General features: G+C 43.4%; 1 protein-coding gene across 1 annotated transcript; it reads right to left on the reverse strand.

Moving 5' to 3' along the window:
* Window positions 1-4553: 4553 nt before the first annotated feature.
* On the reverse strand, window positions 4554-17402 carry LOC120968439 (uncharacterized). The gene is made up of 3 exons (XM_045231161.1): window positions 16982-17402; window positions 16679-16745; window positions 4554-4880 (listed from the first exon to the last, which is right to left on the reverse strand). The coding sequence occupies exons 1-3, from the start codon at window positions 17339-17341 to the stop codon at window positions 4786-4788; spliced, it is 522 nt and encodes a 173-aa protein (XP_045087096.1). The 5' UTR covers window positions 17342-17402; the 3' UTR covers window positions 4554-4785.
* Window positions 17403-18644: the final 1242 nt, after the last annotated feature.

Raw genomic sequence — 18644 nt, forward strand, 5'->3', positions numbered from 1 at the left:
TGTACTACCATGATAGAAGATGAATAGATTGAAAGTTTTCTCGCAAAAAAAGGTAACCCAACATATAGCTGAAGATGGCAATGCTATTCCTCCTATGGTACCAATTATTTCAATCGTCCGACTACCGCCCCTGGTCGTGGTCGACACGAGCAAGGAGCGTTCCGACAAAGGGAGTCGATAAGTTTTGTCGATGTTGTGTGCGTGTGTGTGGGGGGGGGGGGGGGAGGGGGCAACCGGGTTTCCCATTCGCTAGAGAGGGCATCCACATGTACGGGATGAGTAGGGGAAGGGGAATGTAACCTACTCCCTCCGTTCCTAAATACTTGACTTTCTAGGCATTTCAACAAGTGACTACATACGGAGTAAAATGAGTGAATCTACACTCTAAAATATGTCTACATACATCCGTATGTGATAGTCATTTGAAATGCCTAGAAAGACAAGTATTTAGGAACGGAGGGAGTAAGTCTTATCTCTTCTTCCTTTTTCTATCAGGCCCCACGAGCGTGTGTGTGTGTGTGTTTCCCTTTTTTAACCTGTTTCTTGTGTAATTTTCCATAATTATGTAAGGTCAATATCTTGAAAGTTCAAATGGCTCAAATGTTTAAAAAAGCAAAAATTTGGAAGTTTCAAATATTGAAAGCATAAAGTTACCAAAAGTTGGAAGTTCAAATTCTAGAAAGTTGACACGTGGTCGATATTTTTAGAAAGTTAGCACCCCATCTTTTCAAAATTGCTAGAAAAGGATTGCTTCAAAAAATGGAAAGTACACAAGTAGGAACTTCTCATTTTCCGAGCAATCAGTTCGGACAACGCTCGTGTGTGTGTGTGTGTGTGTGGAGGGGGGGGGGGGTAGGTTTTCCCCTTTCATATTTGTTGATTTACATTTTTGCAAGTTCTAAAGGCTACTTAATGTTAGCAAAGATGCAAATAACATTTTAATACTGTTTGGATACGAAAGGTAATGGTCCAACCCAAAAGCAATGAAGTAATTCAGAAATAATCCTGATCGACCAATCCCGCATCATGCCGGTCACATGCCGAGTGTTGGATCATTACAAGATTTGTGCCCTCTTTTACTATCACTCCGTCCGCGCGCGATGTTCTTCATGTTGCCCTTTTCCATTCACGTGCCTTCTAAACCGCACGTCATCTCCCCATGTCTGTGTTGGGTAATAAGCCACGGCGGGCATGTCCAGACCGTGTGTGTGCGCGCGCTGGGTGTGTCGGGCACTGAATGGGGCGTGTCCAGGGCATGTATGCCCAGTATCTGCTGTGTTTCTAGGCATAGTCTGGGGAGCATCCGACTAGTATGGGCAGTGTATGGCGTGTGTGTAGTAGCTCGTGGTTTGCATGTGTGTGCGCATCCAACGGGCGTGTGTAGGACTAGGTCTAGTCGGTTAGGGGATCGCGGGGTGCGTGTGATCATAGCGGGCTCGCCACGAGCCGTGCGTGTCCATGTGCGTGGTGGCCGCGGACGTAGCGGGCCAATTGGGTCATCCGGCTGGATATAAAAGGGTGTTCGGGGCGTCCGGCTGGGTATCGAAGTGTCCGGCTGGGCGGAGCGTGCCCAGCGCAGGCCCAGGTATAAAAGCCATGTGCTGATCATTGTAATCTCTATGGTGACCAGAGTTTGAGCTCGGGAAGAAAAAAAGGGTGTTCGTGCATCAGAACACCGTGTCCCTGTCCTTCTTCTTCCTCGGTTCGAGCCAAGCAAAGAGAGAGGTGTGCACACACACACACACACACACAGAGGGCGAGCTAGGGCTAGCTAGGGTTTAGGGTCTAGCACCAACATTTGGCATCAGAGCTTCGAGAAGATCCTGCCGGCGGCCATGTCCCTTGTCTCGTACGGCGCCGGAGGCGGTGGCGCGATGTCGCTGCCGATCCTGCAGCTGATACCGGTGAACTACGTACACCTCCTGGGCGATCAAGGTGGAGGTAATCCTTGATGCCCAGGGGCTGTGGGGGTGGTGTCTCGGCGGACGGCACGGTGATAGACGCCAAAAAGAGCAAGGCGGCATGAGCGTTGCTCTTTAGGGCGCTATCGGAGGACATGTTGATGAGGTGTTGACGAAGACGACAGCGAGGGAGGTATGGTACAGCCTCAAGGTACGGTTCATCGGCATGGATCATGTGAAGGCGGCGCCTCTCTCCATCCTACGCAGCGAGTTTGATTGGCCTCAAATGGGAGGTGGCGAGGAGTTGGACACGTACGCCGGAAGGATAGGCGGCATAGCGACAAGGTACGCGGGGTTCGGGGCGACGCTCGGTGATGCTGCCATGGTGAAGAAGCTGCTCGATATGGTGCCGGACCAGCTGTTCGCTGTGGTGCCTGGCATTAAGCAATTTTTGCGGTGTCAACTCGATGCCATTCGAGGAGGCGCTCGGACGGCTGAAGATGTTCGAGGAGCTGACGCGGCGGTGCAGCCAGGACAATGGTGGAGGTAGCGGCAACCAGCTCATGCTCACTACGGCACAGTGGGCGGCGCGACGGCCTCAGGGAGGTGGCAGCTTTGACTACGACGACGATGGTGGTGGCAGCATGGCATCAGGCGGCGGAGGGAAGCGGCGCTGTCACTGCTACAATTGCGGCCAGCGAGGGCAGTTCTGGCGCGGCTGTACGAAGCGGGGAAGGCAGAGGCGGCGGAGCAAGCACTCTTCAGGGAGGTCGACGACGTCGGGCCAACGCTGCTATAGGCCGTGGCTTAGGGGGTGACTGTTCGGTAATAAGCCACGGCGGGCATGTCCAAAGCGTGTGTGTGCGTGCGCTGGGCGTGTTGGATACTGATCTGGGCCTCGCCGGGTCTGTGGCGGGCATGTCCAGGTCATGTATGGCCAGTATCTGGTGTGTGTCTAGGCATATATATATACATATATATATACATATACATATATATATACATATATATACATATGTATATATATATATATATATATATATATAGAGAGAGAGAGAGCACGAGCTAGGGCTAGCTAGTGTTTAGGGTCTAGCCCCAACAGTCTGGTCTCTCCCATTGCTTGTTCCCCTCCTCCCATCGAGGCGGCATGGATGGCGCGACCACAAGCGTCCTCTCTCTCTCTCTCTCTCTCTCTCTCTCTCTCCACCCCATATCGCCGCGGCTGCGTTCCTCCCCCGCAGCAAAACACGGTGAGGATTGCCCAACTAGCTGGCCGCACGATGCCCCTCGCTCCTAGGAGCAGAGGCCATGGCCTAATTAGGGCTTCCCATACACGCGCCTCACGCGAGCTGCTTATCAGAGGGCTTTGGTGCTCCACGGCACGCTACAAGCATAGTCAACGAGGAGGTTACAAGCTACTAGAGCAGCAAAGATATGGGGAGCCACCGCCGTAGGAGGTCACACCACCAGGGTGGATAGCGCGTTGAAGGGCGACTATGTTTAAGAGCAACCGTAGTGGTGGTCCGCTGCCTCTGCCATCGTTGGCAACCACCCCCAAGAGGCGTGACCGCACCGTCGTTGGGGCGCCCGCGTGGTGTACGCGCCAGGAGGTCCAGGACAAGTTGCACCACGCCCCACTGGCGTCTAGATTTAGATAATGGCTGCCAAAGTCAGTGTCCATTTTATTTTAATTCAGCTAAGTATCTTTGCCGAGTTGGGCTCGAACTTGACAAACATACTACCACCTGACAAGCACCGTATCCGTTAGCTGAACGTTAGGCATTTTATTTTGCCGAGCAGCCCCATTTGACACTCGGCAAGAAGTGCCCAAGAAAAGGAACTCGTCAAACCCCGCTTTTCCTGAAGGGTGCATGCCGAGCACCTTTTGCCGAGTGCAACACTCCACAAAGTCTTTGCCGAGTGTAAAGCGGCCTTCGTGGAGTATTGTAGTTATTTGGCAAATAAGCGGACTCCAGTAGTGTTTTGTAATCCAAATATTTCAAAATTTGATATGTCGGGCCCCTTGATGTCATATTTGCCCCTGCGCCCGTATATGTGTGGCCGGAGTAGCACAGAGGAACCGAGATACTCTCTAGGTTGGTGGTGAGGCTTTTTTAGGTGCGGCAGGAGACAAACGACACCGACCACAGCATTGCATCACAGGTTCTTCGTCTCATCGGTAGCAGATACGAACGTACATCTTGGGACGTGCGCTTCACTTATCGGTAGCAGATATGAACGTACATCTTGGGATGTACGCTTCACTTACAAATAGTGATGAGCAATCCTGCATGCTTGAAGAAGTACATTGTAATTTGCATGAATTGAGTCTGTGCTGCCTTCGTTGCCGTCCTCCTGTCCAACCTCTCACATTCGCGGATGTTTGAGATATATGATGGGAACGAGTGTAGACGTCGCGTATGGGGACATACGACTTTGGAAGAAGAATATGCAGTGGTTACCCAACATCAGAAGGAACTTCAGACGTACCTAACATGAGTTCAGGACTTGGTCCAGAAAAAGTGACGTCCTACGTCGAATGGTCTTGGAAAGCGTTTATTAAGTTCTGTGCTGAATTACAAATTTAAATTGCAAGTTCGCAACTTCCAGCCCTCAAGTTTCAAGCAATGACACATTCAGTGCAAACCTGCAGGAGCATTGACACACAGCATTTACCAAAACAAAACAATAGTTTCAAGTACGAAACTGCGAATCAGCAAGCCACCACGAGAAACATAACGAGAACAGCAATGGACATCAAAATGTCAACATCATGTTTTGTAATGCTATTGCAAACATGGCAATGTTTTATCCATATTATTACTAATTGTTTGCCAGACTCCTTATTCAGTATCCACGGCAAACACCTTAACCTTTAGATGAATCACCACCGTCCAAACTCAAGCTCGCAACGAGGAGCACGGCGTGGTCTGGGCCTTCCTCTTGGCTTAATGTAGTGTCTTCCACCGTGCGCTTGCTCTGCAAGTATAGTTCAATGTCAGATGAGATGAAATACTACAACGCTTTACATCGAAAAGAAGTAAAGATGTAGACATGAACAAACTTTTCGGAAAAGAAAAACTTGACTAGTTTCCCCACCTGTACCCCCAGCCGCTACAAAGTGATACCTAGTCCTACCCCTAGCAATCAAACACTCGTACTACCAACCTATGAAAATAACCTCGCTAGACGTATTAGATAATTCTAAGATGAACACGTTGTAGCATGGCTCAAAAGTTGGAAATAACTGAGACCCTTCGGTTTGTGGCGTACCGCATGATGTGTATTTCACAGTCTCGGCTTCCGTAACTTCATTTTGGTAAGTACAGAGCTTTCTAATTTTCATAACATGGTAAGCACATCAGTCTATGATTAAACTTAGCTAACGGAGTATACCTTAGCTCTGAGATAAATGCATCCACAACAAACATATACTAAGGAAGACACCAAATTTAGATGGACAACTAAGCGCAAGTGCAGAGTTGGAACAATATATGCCGGCCCTATAAGAAAACATTACTACGCGTATGTGATCTCCAGTGTGAAAACATATCAACTGGCAGCAACCAGCAAGGTCAACAATTCTTGTCCCAAGAGTATCCAGTTATGCCATGAATAAAATGATTGATAAGGCAATAATAAAATCCCCTAAGAAAAAGAAAAAAGTAGCACCTATCAGTAGCTGATTGCTAACACTTCTTCAAAATATATATTTCAAACTGCTTATAACATAAGAAAGACAAATATTGTTTTTACACAAAAGGACAACATATTGTCAGAATAATTTTCTCTGAAGAAATAGTCTTTTGTCCTTGTATGCATGATAACCAATTCATTAATGTATATGATATGTGGTAATCTTCCCTGATACAACTCATTGTACCATATGGACATTCAAATTGGAATATCAAAGGGGGTATGTGGTGCTTTATTGGATTTGATCCCTCGCTCTACTTGGTGTGTGAAGATAATCTGTTGTCCTTGTAACTGCCCATGTCGAACCGCAGAGGAACCAACATGGGAGGAAAAAGACAACTTGAGTGATTGGTTGTGTGTGCTTTGGTTCAAGATTCCTACCTAGCCCATTTTATTTTATCAGGGCCAACTAGTAGCATTTGAGCCCTTATTTTCATTGGCGAAATATCTTTGACATACAAAATTGCTACTCAATTATAAATTTTCATTAGAATTTAAGTACATACGATAAAGTTTGTTGTCGACCCAGGGCATTATACGCCCCTAAATGATGGACGTGAGGTGACTCTTTAAATATACTGGCCACAATTGGTCACCCGCTTTAAGTTTACTAGTTACTACCTCTGTCCAGTTTAATTAGTCCCCTTTATATTTTGAGCTAAACTTTGACCTTTTATTTGATTAGCAAAATATAAGTTATATGTCATAAAAATTATGCTGATAGATTCATATTTGAAAGAAGTGATTCATATTTGAAAGAAGTTACCAATGATATTATTTTTGTTACATGTAAATTATATTTTGTCAGTTAAATCTATTGTCAAACTGTCACCCAGAATATAAGGGAAAAAATAAAACGACAAAGGTACGACGTGTGGTGGGAAATTGATATGGTACAAGGAAAAGAGGACTCAACTTCAGGACCTAGTAAATGCACTATTAATAAATATCCTACATCAATCCCACGACTAGGCTCATCTAGGCTTCAGAAGAGCCTAGACATGAGGGGTGTGTTGAAATATATTGTACAAGCTTCTTCACCAGCTAAAGCTTTTAGGGAACTACCGGTTAACATCATGAATTCAAGAGACGACATACCCATTGAATGGTCCAACTCAACTGGTTGTACAAGTATCTCTTAGGCCATGAGTTCGGCTTATTCCAATGCAAATAATTAGCTTTCCTGTAAACTCATAATATTGGCATGAGTGTCTCAAAGAAGCCAATTCAGATTCAACTTGGCAAGATATACATGGACATAAATAACACACCAACCATAAATGGTTGGTTGAATCCATCACAGATTCCGGTTGCCAAAATTGGCAAGGTAAACTCGACACTAAATTCAAAATGGTTATCCTTCCCATAAGGGTGGCTGATGTGTGAGACATTACCCTTACAGTAATTGGTATACAAAACCTTAGCAAAATGCATTCAATATATCAAGTTACTATATGGGCGCACATTTGGTTTTGTAATATAGATGACATGCAGATATCCTAGTGGTGGAATTGAATTGTCACATCTATGCCAACTTGTGCTCGACTCGATGGAGGCACTTAGTACAAATACAGTTACTTGGGCACATCGTCTATCCTTGACACAAAGTGCCACCTCGCTTCTCCCCATTAGTACATGTGATTATCAAATTCGCCATATATATGGGGCACATTTTAGTACCTTACATTAAGGACCTAGAGATAGCATTGAGGTGGAATTTGAAGGCACGTCTTTCAATTTGGGTTTGGGGCTACGGAGGCAGTTATGTTCGCAATGTCTGATTGTTTGGGATTACCGTGTCTCCTTGACATGAAATGCCAAATCACTCCTCTTTTTTTGTACATGTCATTATCAAATTTACAACATAGGGTACATTCAATGGTCTAATACCGACTACTTGGAATTGTAGAATTGCAATGTCGCATCTTCAATGACTTGGGTTAGACTTTCGATAGAAGGTAGGTAATTTCATAATGTCGATTATTAGGGCATGTAGTCTCTCCTTGAGATAACAAGCCATACCATTCGTCCCCACTGGCACGTGTCATTATGAAATACTCATTTGGTTTAGAGTAGGCAATACACCATATGTGACCATAGATGATGCACGGGGTGGATGGAGCTTGACCCCTGGTTCGAAAATTATCGGTAATATTGAAGGTTTATGATATCCTGGACTCCACTTATGTTCATCTAAATATAGAGAATGATATTAGTTCCCTTTCCATTATCTTGTTCAAACAAATGGGCACAACGATATTAGTTTAGAGAAGTAACAAATTTGTGCCTCGCTAAAAGGTGGACACAAAGTGTGAAAGGAAGATTACATAGTGGCATATATAATCAATTTGAACTACTACATAATCAATTAAGAAACCCATGTGAAGACATATGTTTCTTGACAATTGAATCTGATACAAAGGCATTGACAACTTTTCACTCCATGTCATCTTCCTCCGGCCTTTGCAACATAGACTAGTTAGCTTGACCATGAAGTAGTAGCCGCAATGAACCCCATTTCCCATGTAGGATGTGGGTTTGAATTATATGAAGGATAGTTGATGTATGTTAAAATCCTCCATTTGATGCACAAATAATTATCCTTTAATTTTGGTGTCTCCTATCTTTATGAGCTTTACTAGATAGGATACCTAGAGATCACCTTCTCTGTCTTGCATATTGTAACCCTTAATTTAAATGTGTGGAGCCATATTGACAACTATTCGCTCCATGTCCTCCGACCTTTGCAACATAGATCACTTAGCTTGACCATGAATTAGTAGCCGCATGAAGCCCAATGCCCATTTAGGATGTGAGTTTGAATTACATGAAAGATCAAACTCCCGTGATCGGTTACATAGCCACCATTCACATTCATCCAGTTGGTGACCTCCATATCTTGTGTCCCTCCAACACTTAGTCATGTTAATTATTTCACCCTTTTCGTCGATCATCCAATTCTAACTCTTCAACTCATTTGGAATCCAAACATGCGCCCCCACCTTCTCTCATACGACCCACGGCGCCATCACCCATGGCGAACAACATAAATGATATATTGTCTCATGGGCCAACATGATTCTTGACCTATTGTCTTCTCGCGTACCCTAAGATGTAGCTCTGACATTGACGTTGCACAAAGTTGACTAGATGGAATTTTAGCTCAAACAACCCACATATGAATATAGTTATGGAAAAATGATTAGAAATTCCATTTTGAGTGGCCAATGTGAACATGAGGCAATATACCAACTCTCTCTCTCTCTCTCAAGTTGAGAGATAGGCAGTCAATCACACTAAGACACAATTGTAAGAGCTTTGGTAGCATATAACATCGATGATAAAACTGATGTTTGTAAGGAATACAAATCAATATCCCACATATCGTCTTCATTATAAACTAGTTGTAGTCACATTAGTGATAATATTCAAGGTATTCAGTGCTTGGAACTAATGAAATAAAGGCATTGTTCTAGATCTAATTATTCATCAAAAACAAGATCTGAGTGGAATATGGGTTAGGGATGATTGATATGTCCCTAGGCATAGGACAACTTGGTCATGATATCAAAGAAACTATGGTGCACTACACTACTATACCCATCTCATGATCGGTCATCACTAACGAAACGGAAAAAGTGCACTTAACAATAATGGACAATGGGATTGCCGCCAATGGTGACTAGAAGGAACAATCCATATTGAATGAAAATATGTACTAGTGATGGGCCAAATATGTGGCCCATCGCAGATGCATTGTTATCGACGACGGAGGACACCGGTGATGGACCAAAAATGTATCCTATCAGTGCCTACATCATTGTCCCTTCATTGAAATCATGACCCAAGAAAAGCCTAGCCCCGACTGATAAGTAAAAAAATACATTCCTAGTAAAACTAATTCCTTATCTAGCCACCATTACATTTGTCTAACTCGACCTATTTCCATAGACATACATCTGCACTCCCTGTGTTGATTGCTCGCCGCATCATGCCCTTTTCTCTCTCTTCTCCACAGATAACACCTCTGAAGAATTCACCTTGAGTCACCCCTCCAGCTCCTCAATGTTGTCAAATCTGTGGAAACCAGCAGGTCATCATCTCCAATAGCTCCATGAGCTGGCCGAGGAGGTGGAGCTTGCTATTCCACCCTTGCTTTGCCACCTAGATGACGACGGTATTAACTTTTGCATTGACCACAAAGTCGCCCAGGTCAGTGATTACAGGTCGAGGGTGTTGCTTCTGGTGGGCATCCCTCTCCATCGAGATACCCCGATTCTAGTATTCTTTGAGTGTTTCCCTAGTTTTCTTTTTCTTTGTCAAGACCCCTGTTCCATGCCTTCTCTGAACAACACACCATTAATCACACGAAGATTAGAATCCAGGAGTAGAGGCTAAACAACCACGATATTGAGGCCATGGATCCGTATCAAACACTATAATTAATGACACAAGAGGATGGCGATGACACATACCAGGACAAATTGTTGACAGGTCATGTCTCTCTTCCAGTCCTTGGCCAATTCCCTAGGTTTTGTTTTAATCTCGATTGACGACCGCATGACCAGAAGTGGTTTGTTACTCTCCACTAACTAGAAATTAGTGAATGGCCGATGAACCACTCACTAATGGGCATTGTTGGGCCCGTCCTTATAGGATGGCTTTCCAGAGTAGTGTCGGCGCTACCGGAAGATAATGTTTTTCATGAAAGGGAGAGGAGGAGGGGCAGAGGGAGGGATAGAGAAGAGCAGAGTATGTGGCATGAGAGACATGATCTATAGAGTGAGAAGCACCATGTAGAATGGGCCTATTCGAGGTGGCACATCACACCAGCCGTGACGTGCCAGGAAGGCACATGAACTGATTGTCATGTGGACATGCCGAAGAATGTTAGGACACGTTAACACATAACTACCAAAATATTATCCACACAATATATCCAGATTCACACTTATTATGTCATGAAAAATATTTGGTAGGTAATAACGGGCACACCAGCAAGATAACTAAAACACGCCTTAAAAGGGTTCCAAACACAGAAGCAAAGTAGCATGGCTCAATGCAAAATAATGTAGCATATCATAATAGTAACCAAACATATAGAAGAAGATGGCAATGGTAGCCCTCTATGATACAAATGAAATTACATCCTCCGGAATCCGCTCATGGTCGTGGTCGGCATGGCACAAAGCATTCCGACATAGGGAGTGGACAAGTTTTGTCAAGGAGTGGGCGTACTGCATATTCCATTTGCTGGACAGCGCATCCGCATGTGCGGGATGAGTAGGGGGAGGGGGACAGGAACCTAATTCTTATCCCTTGCTTTTTTGCTATTTGGCCCCACCAATGTGTGTGTTTTTGTTTTTCAACGTTTTTCTTTTGTAAGCTTTCCATAATGTTGTAAGTTCAACATTACACAAAGTTTAAAATTTTGAAATTTCAAACTCGGAAGTTGAATTAGCAATTTTGAATGTTGAAATGACTCAAAAGTTTAAAATTCACAAAATTTTGGTAGTTTCAAATTTGGAAAGCTGAAAGTTTACGTAAGGTGGAAGTTCAAATTCTAGAAAGTTGAAACCTAGTTGTTATTTTCTGAAAGTTAGTAGTAGTGCATCTTTTTAAAATTGCAAGAAACGGATTGCTTCCTATAGTGGAAAGTACAAAAATAGAAAAATCACATTTTTCGAACAGTGAGTTGGGACCGTGCTAGTTGGGGCAGCGTGTTAGCCGAGCAGTGAGATTTGGGCAAGTTCACAAGGTTACCCAATCATAACAAAGATGCAAAGAACATTTTGATATTTTTTCCATAAGAAAGGTAATGGCTTGCCTGTAACAGAACAAAGTAATTGGGAGATGATCCTGATCGACCAATCCCTCGCATGCCGAGCGTTGGATCGTTATGAGATTTGCTCTTCACATCGCCCTTATCCATTCACACACTTCCTCAACGGCACGTTTTTTTCTCCCCACATCTTCTCTTTCCCATTGCTTGTTTCCCACCCCTCCAGTCGCCGTGGTTGGCGCGACCCTGAGCGTCACCCATGCTCTCTCTCTCTCTCTCTCTCTCTCTCTCTCTCTCTCTCTCTCTCTCTCTCCGTGAGCGATACACTAGGTATTTTCCCACCTTAATCGCGAGCGGCGCGAAGGGATGACGAGGCAGATCAGACTGTTTACATGGTAAGCATCAGACTCCACATCGTTACAATAAGGCACCTACATCCATGCTTATTGGAAACTGCAGCCCATACGTTGGATTAAGTATTTTATAATAACCGGATGACAAAATGTCGTATGCATAGTACTTTCACGCCTTGACTGGTACTTCATCTGCACAGAAATACTTGTCGCTGGGCAAACCCAGTTCAAATTCTGTCACGTTGCAAAATTTTCTCACTTTCCAATTTTACCCTCCCACCTGATCTACTCGCTCGCTCTTCCTCCAGAATCCCCTTCCCTCGTTGTCTCTCCCTCTCCTCTTCATCGCCGAACTCTTCCTCTTCTTGTCGCCGGCCTCTTCTCTCCGTGGAGGGCCACTCCCTTTTCTCGTGGCCGTCTTTTCCATCTCCTCATCGCCGGGCTCTTCCTCTCCCCGTCGCCGGCCTCTTCCACTGTCCCTTTCTCCCCGCCACCCCGCCTTCACTCACACCCTGTAGGTCAAAAAAATGGATTCTTTTTGCGCCGGCGACGAGCTTCTCTGCGACAGAGGTGTGGATGTGTAGCGGCGCCAAAGCGCATCTGGGCTACAGGGGCGTGGATGTGGAGCGGCCCCCGAGCGGATCTGGAGCGGCGCTGGAGCAGCGGAGCGGCGGATCTGGTCGGAGCAGCAGAGCAACGGAGCGGCACCGAAGCCTCCACGTCATCGTCGTGCTCACGTCGTCATTGTCCTCACACCTCCACACATGGTACGGCCTCTCTCTTCTCCACGTGGAGTAGTTTAATTAACATTGCATGGCACCTTGTCCCTCGGATCACATTCCTCCGAACGAGACAACTAACGAATGACATAAACGGCCTGTTTATTTGAACCGAAGGGCGAGGGATGCATGCATAGACAGTTAATGAATAGACCGGAAGTTTTTCTCCAAAAAAGAAGACACGCACTTGCTAGTACTGTAGTGGTAAAGCAAACGGGTCAGCACGTCCTACACATGGGTACATATGAACCCGTTTTTTAAAAACTAGCAAAGCGGCCCGCTCGATGCGCGGGCTAGGATTTTATGAAGTGGAATGTTCAGAATATATTACTTGATTTATCAAAGGCAATCATAAACCAAATGCAGTGACAGTTTCAAATATAAGGATTAATTTTGCGAACATAGTTTCATCTTTGGTAAGTTTGGGTTTTTATTGGTACATAAATAGATGTGTTGTCTCGTAATTCTTTACTTGCTGATTATGCTTGCCGTACCAACTATAGTATTATGATTGAAAACATTCTTAAAATTACAATTTTATTTTTTTGCTGACATTTTTGTCATGTTGGTTAGTTTTTTCTGTAAACAGAAATTCAATAGTTATGATTTGTTTTCGTGTAGTCATAGGTTGAGTTTCTACCGGCATACAAAGTTGGCATGTTCATTTAGTAATCTTGTATTGAAATTAATTTAATTTATGTATATAGTATATACATTTCCATGAAAACTTTGTTGGTTGGTATTTGGTTCCATAGACGTGGACCTGTTAGAACCAAGGGAGGCTTATATGTTGAATTTATATAGTTTGCTAGACATACCAACTCTTTTTCTTATATAATTTTTTATCAAATTTTCTTACATATTTTTCAGCAGTATCAAGGGTAGACACTGAGAGTGCAAACTTTTTTCTTATTACTAAACCTTGATATATTTGGCATAATGTGTACTGATAGTACCAAGGTGCATTTACAAAAAGTCATTTGTTTGATGGATCCCATCAGTATGATTCTTCACTTTCCCATTCTATAGTCTGGTTGACTTCTTGGTTGTTCTTTCCCTTACTCCTACTTTCACATAGTGAGAATGTTCGTTGTCCCCGATCCCATTCGCCTTTCCTAATTCTCTCTGCTCACTGAATAATTGATGCTACCGGATAGCTCCCGTCAACTTACTTTCTTGATTCACTGCATTGAGGTTGGTTGTCTCGTAGAACCAAATATAGACTTCAAATTAACATAATATAACAATGTCCCAATGCTCTCACAATTGGTTTGTATTTTTTTGCAATATTTCACAAAGAAAAATTAATATATAATAGAAGAATATGAGAAATAGGTATGATTGCATTGTACATATGCAATATGAAAATGTCTTGACGCTCTCAGTATTTGTTTCCATTAAATAATAATCTTGTAGAATAAAGAATCACATAAAATAGATTGTTGATGTTTGGTAGTAATGATGTATTTCCACCTGTTGATGTATGTTTGAAATACTTTGGCACGGTAGTACATCATATTCTACCTGCCATATCAAGTCGGATTTTATTGGAAATTTTGAAGTGAACTAATTATATATATAGTCTTGACCACATCATCCTCATTGCTACCTTCATTATTTACCATTATCTGGCCTATAGCTATTCATGTGTGAAAAAACAGGTAGATATAGTCCTACCTTGTTTATAGATTGACCCTGGCTTTTGTTGATAGTCATAGCAAAGCAAACTAATATATGATATTGTCTCCTTTTTACAAAAAATGGCAATGTTTGATTTAGTCGGTGAGGTGACTATTTTTGCAACATAGACTTTCTCCCACATGAGTTTCAGTTATTATCTGTGTGCTTCGATGAATCTTCTTCCAAGTTAAAAATATTCATCCTTGTACCATTGCATAACCGAGCACTTTGGTTGATATACAATGTTGAATGACACTGGGTGGAGGAAGTTCAACCGAAGTGTTGTTTGCTAGAGGAAGATGATGTACGTGTTGTTTTCTAAAATCTTGCACAATTGAAAGAGAGGATTTTTGCACAATGGAGAGATATTTTTTTGGAGAGATCGAACCCCATATATTGTTAGTGACTGTTTGGATTTGTTTGGAGAGATTACGTCTATGTTTATCGGTGAGAATTTGTATTTGTATGGAGAGATTGTTGTAGAAGTTGTACTCTATAATATTGCACGATGGAAAGAGAGGTTTCTTGGATGCCGAGGGATTTTATATATATCTATCGAACATGAGATTTGGTTGTGTAGAGAGATAATCTTTTTGGAGTGATCGAATCTCTATATATTACCGATGAGAGTTTGGATTGGTTTCGAGAGATAGCACCTATGTTTATCGGCGAGAATCTATTCCAGGGATTGCATCTATGTATGCGGTAGTATAGCCTTCTCAGCTCTAGCTCATATGAGCTCGAGTGAACAGTACAATAAAAAACTTGAAAATTTTCTGAAATCTTTGGTTCACCTGAACTGTTGTTTGTCAGAGGAAGATGACGTAGAAGTTGTACTCGGTGTGTTTTTTGAAAGTATTTTGAGAGTTTGGCCATGTTTGGTTGCCGAGAGATATTTCTGTTTGGAGAATCAAATCCTTGCATATTATCGGTCAGTGTTTGGATGTGTTGGGACAGATTGCATCTATGTACAGAATAGTGTGTTTTCTCAAAGTATTTTGAGAGTTGGCCATGTTTGGTTGCCGAGAGATCTTACACTGTATGTGTAATTTTTTTTACTTTGGATGGGCCAATGGCTTGTGGGATGTTACAACATGTACATCTTTGTTCTCTTTGGGAATAGCCTAATCGCTCGGTTTTTCGGATGGTCTGGTTGCTCTTTATTTTACCGGTCATGTTTTTGTTGTGGGATCGCTCAAATTTGTTCGGCAAGATTGCATCAATGTACAGGATAGTGTGTGTTTTTGGAAGCATCTGGAGTGTTTGGCCATGTTTGCTTGCCGAGAAATTTTACCCTGTACGCGTCTGTTTTTTTTATTTTGGATGTTCCAATTGCTTGTGTGATGGTACAACCTGTATGTCAATTTTTTATTTTTTGGGATGGCTAATCGCTCAGTTTCTTTATAGCCTGGTCGTTGAGTTTTTTCATGATCTGATCGCTCATTATTTTATCGCTCAGTTTTTACTAGTACACCTAAGTTTTTACTTTTTGAGATGGCCTGATCGGTCATTTTTTTGGAATAGTTTTGTCACTTTGTTTTTTGTTGCGATGGTCTGATCACTCACACCTATGTTTTCATTTTTTGGATGACCTAATCGCTCAATTTTTTTATGGGATAGTCTGGTCGCTTAGAGTTTTTTTTGGATGGTCTGTTTGCTCATTTTTGTATCGCTCAATTTTTACATGTAGGCCTAAATTTTATTTTTTTGGGATGTCCTAATCGCTCAGTTTTTTTTGGGGGTTGGGGGGGGGGGGGGGGGGGAGTGGTCCGATCCATTTTCTTTTCTTGCTCAGGTTTTTTTTTCATGCGTGGGATGGTCCAACCTTTTGTGAACGTGACAGGTTGCTTTTCCTTTTCTCATGTTACGGTCCCACCTGTTACGTATATCCAACGGTTATACTTTTTTGATTGGAAATAGGCAAATCGAATTAAAGGTCGGATGTTCCTAATTATTGTGGGATTTTCTAAACTAATTATCTTTATTCTGGTGATCCCTTCAAGTAGTTTTTATAAATAATAGATAGATGTACTTTTAACGCGTTTTGTAATGTTCAAAAATTCTAAACAAAATTTTGTGCATACATGTTCGCAAAAGTATGTCTACGGCACAAAGTTTTGTAAAAAACGGTATTTTTATTTTGTCTCCGTAAAAAGGACAAATTTTAGTGCTCCTGAATAGCGTTTCGCGGCATAATATTTTGTCTTTTTTGCACAGGCTACAAAAAAGTTGTTTTTCCGTGAAACTTTCTGCACACACATAGAATATGGAGATGTCCGCGCACATCTTTTTTCAGATTTTTTTGACATTTCAAAATGTGTTTTCTAAAATGGGTTCATATATATCCGGGTTCATCCATGCACTTCCCTAAAGCAAACAATCTACTAATAGATCACGAGGAGACTCGTGTGCTGGTGTTCCCGTGCACGCGGTACGTGCGCTTGGCGAACAAAAACAAATAAATAAGTAACAGTATGAAGTACATACCTAACGCGCATGCGTCGCACCCCGATGTATGTCTATACCCGGCGTGCCTCCGCGGAATGTTGCCCGGCTGCTTAGCATCAAGATCAAATCTCAAGCGATTAGGCAAGCCAAGAATACATACGCATCAGGCAATTCATTAAGGACAACTGTAGATTAGGATCACCAGAAGGATCATTAGTGCTAAATCATTAGTGGATGGTTAATTACTTCCAAATAAGGGAGGCGGCTAGCTAGAGGATGGAGAGCTAGGTAGGAGGATCCACGCACGATGCAGGATCCAGCAAGGGAGAGGAGGCGACTCACCAGGTGGTTCTCGGAGACAGGCGGGGGCACCCGCGTCGTCGGGAGCGCATGTACCGCGACGTGGACCTCTCGGGACTCCAACCTCACTCTGTTGGCGGCCGGTGCAGGGGCGGGGATGGCCTGGCGGCGTCTCTTGCGCTTGGGTTTCACCAGCGCCGGCGCCGTCGCCGCCTGGAGGGCAAGCACCACGCACGGGCGCCCCTCCCAGGGCTGCACCTTGCCTTTTCCTTTGTCGTCGTCGGCGGCGGGTGCCTTCCCTTTCCCATCGTCAGCAGCAGGGGCGGGGGCCGGCGCGGCGACGGGGTGCTCCTGGGCGTCGTCCGCAGAGGGCACGGCGTTGACAACGACGGCGTCGGCCATTAGGTCGATGGTTCTTCGGTGATGCGTGGGAGGAGAGAAGCGCGAGGAGGCAGCCGGAGGAGAAGCGATTGACGGAGGATCGAAAGAAACGGGCAAAGGAAACGAGGCTCGCGCGGCATTTATTGCTCGGCATTAATACCGTATATTTTGCAGAAACGCGGCGAGGTCGGGGCATTGCGCGCCAGAGTACGTATTAATTTGCTACATCTAATTACTAGCCTGGCCTATAAATGCATTATCAAACATAGACCTATATATTAACTGCACGCCAGGGAAAAAATGGCAAAAAATATAGAGTATATCGTTCTATCATAGCCCTGTATTAATAGCTACGAAAAAAGAAATTTATACTTACCGAAATAATCATCTTCACTCCTACTTTGGACTAGATTTAACACTATACTTTCTACCTTGATATGGTCTTAGTCAGCCGGCAACCGTCAGAGCAATTGGTTATACGTCAATGGAAAAAATAGCGTGATACAAGATTTAGCGCCGCCCTTCTCGAAATACTATACAACTTATAGCGTGCTATATTCAAAGATAGCGTTTTGCATAAAAATGTCAAATATATCACAAAATTCAAGGCTTCCATAATTTGTCAGGAAAGGGACACTCCAAATTAAGCAAAAAAAAAGCATACAAGAGCTAGGCTCAGGGCATGTATACTCCTAATTTGTAAGGAAAGGGAACGCTCCTAATTAAACTGACAAGCATCGGTGGTTAACTTGCCAGCGCCGGCGGCGTGGTTCACATTGGCAATGTCTTGCTGGATATGGAGGCATTATTCTTGATCTGGTTTGAGATCAAGGGTTTCCTAGGTGGTTCTCTAATAATAACAACATGGTATTCTTAGGATTTTAAAACTACTGGAAAAGGAACTATAAGTATCGTCACATTAGTGGCGGGCGTAGTCTATGCCCCAGCACTGACATTTCGTCCTATGAGCAGTGGCGAGTAGAAAAATGTACCTGCCACTAAAATTTATAAACCAGTGGTGAACGGGAGTTGCCACCCACCACTGGTTCTTTGATCCCAGGTTAGCCGTTTGGCAACATTTCTAGTGTCGGGCAACAAAACATTGCCCACAACAAGTAGTAATCGTCAGTGGCGCGTACTTCTTTCCGTCCGCCACTGAAACACACAGTTAATTTGTTTAATTTCCTGCTTTGTTTTTAGATTTTAGCGTGGCCTTTTTATGACCTTTTTACTGTATAAAATTTGTTTTGAGTACTAATTCTTTATTTGAAATATTTGAGACCTTTTATTATAGCTTACATGTTTTCCTTTCTAATAGGTCCAG

The sequence above is a fragment of the Aegilops tauschii genome, chromosome 7, assembly GCF_002575655.3.
Source record: "Aegilops tauschii subsp. strangulata cultivar AL8/78 chromosome 7, Aet v6.0, whole genome shotgun sequence".
Classification (NCBI taxonomy): Eukaryota; Viridiplantae; Streptophyta; class Magnoliopsida; order Poales; family Poaceae; genus Aegilops; species Aegilops tauschii.